Source organism: Cebus imitator, unplaced genomic scaffold, assembly GCF_001604975.1.
Source record: "Cebus imitator isolate Cc_AM_T3 unplaced genomic scaffold, Cebus_imitator-1.0 Scaffold703, whole genome shotgun sequence".
NCBI lineage: Eukaryota > Metazoa > Chordata > Mammalia > Primates > Cebidae > Cebus > Cebus imitator.
Genome location: NW_016108018.1, coordinates 159,016 through 164,464, shown reverse-complemented (window position 1 = coordinate 164,464; position 5,449 = coordinate 159,016). Strand labels below are relative to the sequence as shown.

Here is a 5,449-nt window from a genome sequence, read left to right as displayed (position 1 = left end):
CATCCTCCCGGGAGCTTGGTGGCTGCCCGCAGGCAACTGAGATTCTGCTTAAGAAGAGCAGGAGGCATTTCCAGCCCTGTGACCCAAGGAAATGGCCGGGCATTGCTGGTAGAGTCAGTCATGGCCTTGCCCAGGACTGACTTCTGCAGGGACTCAGCTCCTCACCCCTCACAGACTTGTGAGTCTCCACCACCATTCTTGGCTCCGACACGGCAGAGGCCCCGTGGGTCTGGAATCTGCTCGCTCTGAGGCTCTCTGAGGACCCAGGGTTTGGAGAATCCCCTGGCATGTGACTTCCTTACAAGGCTGTGCTGGTGTGCAAGCTCCTGGGACAGAGAACGCAGTGATTCACTGGAACAGAGTGTGCCAGGGAGCAGTGGGTGCTGGGTGCAGGCCAGCGGCCAACAGCTGGGCCTGGTTCCTGCCGGAGTTGACGTTCCCGGGTCCCCATCGTCTCTCACACCAAAATCCTCACAAAACAGAAAGTCTAGCACAAGAGAAGAAGGAAAATTCCTTCGGCGCTCTTGGGAAGCTGGGTCGTGAGTGTCACGAAGAAAGCCGACTACAGACATTCTGGCAACGTGCCTTGGGGCAGCCCAGAGGCATTGAGGATGGGTGGGTTTTTCTGGACAAGCCAAGTGGGGCTTTGAGTCCCACTTGTCCGTGAGAGGAAGCCTGGTAGGGGTGGTAACCGGCAGGGGCAGGTCTTGGGGGGGCTTCTCCCATCCTCCTGCTCAGCTACCTCCAGCCACCTGTGCTGGGACAGAGGAATTTCAAGAGGTCCCGGAGCCTCAGGCATTTCCTGTGAGGCAGCTGGCCATGCCTCACCTGAGTCCTGGAGGGAGAAGCTGGAGGAGGTTCAAGACCCGGCTCGAGGCTGTGGAAAGTGCCGATGGCCAATACAGGAGGGGCTGGGCATGGGCACGGGTGGGGGAGGAACTCAGGTTAGCTGTAGCCATGGCTGAGGGCTGAGCTCTGCTGTGGGCAGCTGTGGGCGGCTCAGGGCGGACCCCGGGCTCCGGAGCTGCAGTGCGACTGTGCTGATGGTGCTGACAGGCTCTGTCCTTCCTCTCCAGAGTCTGAAGATCAGGGGAAGGGCCCAAGCAGTAACGCAGAAGATGCCAGCTGGTAAGCAGCCGGTCCGGTGCTTGCCTGGGTGAAGGTAGAGCTGGGAAAAGTGAGGTGGACACAGGAGAGTGGACGTGGGGGACACCGGGCATCAGGTGGACACTTACAAGGGGCCCAAGGGAGCCCTGGGTCCTGAGAAGACCCGCCCAGGGCCTGGGTGGGAGGGCTGGGAGATCCTCCTTATTTGGAGAGCAATTCCATGTGGGAACAAGGCCCACCTTGGCCAGGGGAGGGGATCCTCAGGACTTGGGGGGCCCTGGCCTGAGAGTCACACTGCACGCCTCTCACTAGACACCCCGTGGCCCTGTGGGGAAGGAGGCGTCGTTTCACTAGTGGACGGCTGGGCCCACGCTAGATATAAACAACTTGGTGACCCTTTAGGGAGAGGGGCGCGGGCCCTGGACGGCACGTCCACACTTCGCACCGCAAGCTCTTGCCTCCCTACACCTCAGCTGGACACTCCACCCCACCTCTGGTCCAAGACCCACTCACCCTCCTGCCATCAAAGGGGCCTTAAAAGTTATTACATACCTCAAGAATTTGTCTCAGATCTAACAGTCGATCTGCCAGCACCATGGACAAGGCAGGGCCAAGTGATCCTTCTTTACAAACGGCTCCCGTTGAGTGGAGACCAAGGATGGTGTCTGGCCGCCAGTGGCCACAGGTGCAATCAGTCGGTGAGAGTGAGGGGCTCATGCGTCAGAGAGGACGTGCAAGGCGTGGGAACCTCCCACCCTGTGGGGCTCAGGGAAGCCGACGGCCTTGGTGAGGGCACTTGAGCTGGGAAGACCACATTCCTTCAGGTGGCACAGCTCAAAGTGTCTGCTCACACTGGCCAAGCCAATCAACACCCTTGGCCAAGTCACCATTGCAGATGGTGGAGGAGCCCCTGTCCTCACTGCCGGCTACTTTCCTCTTGCCCCAGGCCATACACCACAGCGGACCTCAGAAGGGGTCACCAGGTGGGTGTGAGTAACAGGGGGTCCATCCACGGACCCCCAGCCCGCTGGCTGCCGTGGCCCATTTGGCTTCCATCGGGAGTGAGCTGTGGATCCACCGCAGGGTGGCTGCATCTTCTCACCAGATTTTGGCTCTTTGAGCAAGGTTAGACCCTGCTTTCTGAAATAAGCCCAGGTTGGCTGTAGGTAAACTCGTTGCCAGTCCAGGCCCTGGTGGTGCAGGGTAAGTTTTCCAGCCAAGATGGGTCAGCAGAGGGAGCCAGGAGGGCCAGGTTGGGGGGCCCATCCGAGCCAGACCTCCGGGCCAGGTCAGGGCCCCTCACAGGCACCCGCAGCCCCCCGGGCATCAGCCTCAAGCCCAGGGAGACACGCCCAGAGGAGACCCGGAGCGTCTGCAGCTGTCTGCCACTCTCCCTCCACCTCCTGCAGTTGGGCAGACCTAGCACAAGACAAGAAGGAAAGCCCCTTCGGCGCCCTGGGGAAGCTGGGTCATGAGAGTGGAAAGCGGGACCCGGAGACGGAGAAGAGCGGCTCGGAGGCCAGCACGCAGGAGGCGCAGGAAGGCACGCACGCGGATGGAGGCTGGCAGGAGGCCAAGGTCAGGCCTGAGGAGTGGTGCATGTCTGTCCTCCCGACCGGGAGCCCGGCCTTCACTTACCTCTTCGGTCTTTACAGGAACAGGAGGCAGAGTCCATAAAGCTAAATGACCTCCAGGAAAAAGAGGCAAGAGCTTTTCCCTTTAGTAACGAAAGTAAGATGGGAGGCCCGTCAGGTGGGAGTCCTGCTGGAGCCTGGACCTGCCCGGGATGGGGCCTGGGGGTAGTCTCAGCAGCCCCAGGCTGTGAAGCTGGGTGGGGCCCCGCTACCCCAGAGAGGCTTGGGGCCAAGCTCTGAGCTTCTTTGCCCCACCCCAGGGAGCCTGACCCCAGCTTGCCAAATGTGCAGTCACTAAAGGTATGCAAGGCCCTGAGAGGAGGTGCCCTCAGCTGGACCCTGGCCCAGGAAAACCCCAGAGCCCCAGGTTCGATGTGTTGGCCAGAGACGCGTCACATGGGGGTTCTCCCGTGGCACCGCGTGAAGGAAGGTGGCGTCTGTTCTCCCTCTCAGCCGCGTGGCGGGGACGGGGACACAGCTGGACATGCTGCTTGCCAGGCGGGCCTGGCTTTCACTCCAGGCTCTTGGGAAGTCCCTCCCCCTCCCCCAGACACTGTCCTCAGAGTTGACTCAAGTGCTCCCATCAGAAACACATTCTGGGCTGGCCCGGGCGCCCAGTCAGAGGCCTTGGGCAGCAAAAGTCTGAGTCACTGAAGCCGTTCACATCCTGGGTGGGGGGTCTCCAGGTCCTCCATGAGGAATGGGGCCCACAGGCAGGCTGTGGGAAAGGAGTGCTGCCCTGTTGAGCAGGGCTGCGGTGGGAGTGGCCAGGACCCCTAGCTCTGGGAACTGCCCCATCTCCTGGAGGCCCCAGTTCTCAGAGGGTGAGGGTGGAGGAGATCCTCTGGGGTCACAGGGCCCTGATGGAGGCTGGGTGGGGAGGGGGTGGAAAGCCATATCTCTCCTCCAGCTCTACTGCCAGAGCTGGCCATGGGCACCTCACAGTCCACACTGCCATCAGCTCTGCCCAGCGTCCCAGGAGCCCCTGTTCAGCATTGCCAGGATCTGGGGTCCTGATGGCCATCACCAGGGTCCGCCCTGGCTGCCCCAAGGGCCAGGAGCCACTGCTCCTCCCAGGGAATTGACATTCCTCCCCAGCTCACCCCAGCCTGCCATCCACACCTCTTTGGTTTCCATTTGCAGAAACCGTCTGTGTTTGTGGAGATTGATCTGGGAGACCATGCTGAGGAGGTAAAAATGAAAACCCCCTAGACAAGCAGGGCCAAAGTCACGAGGAAAGGGCCTGTGCTGCCGGGCAGGGCTTGGGACGCTTCTCTGGGAGCTTGCCCCACATGGGCGTGTGTTGGAGGGGTAGGCAGAGACCTGGGCCAGCAGCTCCAGGAGAGCTCCATGACGCTGAGGATTGGTTTTGAGTGACTTGAGGATACCCTTGCCTCTTCCCTACCCTCCCACAGTCCAACTCACTCACACTTCAGCACTATCGGAGATTCTTGGCCCGGGGTTAACCTACAGGATTCCTGAGGGTCCTCAGAACCTCTTATGGAATCATGTTGGGGTTGGGAAAAGGGCCCAGGTCTGGAAGTTCAGAAACTGGGCCTTGGTAGATGTGTAGCTCTGTCAGTAAATGCTCAAACAGCTCATCATACTTCCCTGTGCCTCAGTTGTCTCCTCTATAAAATAAGAATCATATTAGTATCCACATCCCAGGGTTGTTTGGCAAAGCTCTCAGAGCAGTGCCTCATACCCAGGAAAGCTTCAGTAGAAGGTATGATCACCATAACCACCACGACTATCATCACCACCAACACGTCGTTATCATGTCACAATCATCACCATCATCATCACCACCATCATCACCTTCACCATCATCATCACCACCATCAACATAATCCCTGTTAACATCATTTTCACTATCACCCTCATCACCATCATCACCACCACTATCGTCATCACCACAGTTATCATCACCATTGTTAATAATCATCATCACCATCACCACCGTCATCGCCACCATCACCATCATCACCACCATCACCATCATCACCACCACTAAAGTCATCATCACCGTTATCACCGTCATTGCCACCATCACCATCATCACCACTATCACCTTCACCATCATCATCACCACCATCAACATAATCCCTGTTAACATCATTTTCACTATCACCATCATCATCATCATCACCACCATCACCATCACCTTCACCATCATCACCTTCACCACCATCATCACCACCATCAACATCATCCCTATTAACATCATTTTCACTATCACCATCACCACCATCACCAGCATCACCACCGTCATCGCCACCATCACCATCATCACCACCATCAACATCATCCCTATTAACATCATTTTCGCTATCACCATCACCACCGTCATCACCATCACCTTCACCATCATCACCACCATCACGATCACTACCATCATCACCATTGTTAATAGTAATCATCACCATCACCACCATCACCATCACCACCATCACCATCATCATCACCACCATCACTATCACCACCACCATCACCACCACCATCACCATCATCACCATCACCACCACCACCACCACCACCATCACCATCATCACCATCACCTTCACCATCATCATCACCACCATCACGATCACTACCATCATCACCATTGTTAATAATAATCATCATCACCATCACCATCATCACCACCATCACTATCACCACCACCATCACCATCATCATCACCACCATCACCACCACCATCACCATCA

General features: G+C 57.5%; 1 protein-coding gene across 1 annotated transcript in view; it reads left to right on the top strand.

Annotated features, from left to right (window-relative positions):
• CUNH13orf46 (chromosome unknown C13orf46 homolog) overlaps positions 1-5,449 on the top strand; it is an 18,754-nt gene that overhangs the window by 3,798 nt on the left and 9,507 nt on the right. Inside the window, exons 2-5 of the mRNA XM_037735003.1 lie at positions 1,077-1,128; positions 2,517-2,685; positions 2,763-2,810; positions 3,885-3,932. Coding sequence (XP_037590931.1) covers positions 1,077-1,128; positions 2,517-2,685; positions 2,763-2,810; positions 3,885-3,932 — 317 coding nt within the window. The remainder of the gene's footprint in view (positions 1-1,076; positions 1,129-2,516; positions 2,686-2,762; positions 2,811-3,884; positions 3,933-5,449) is intronic.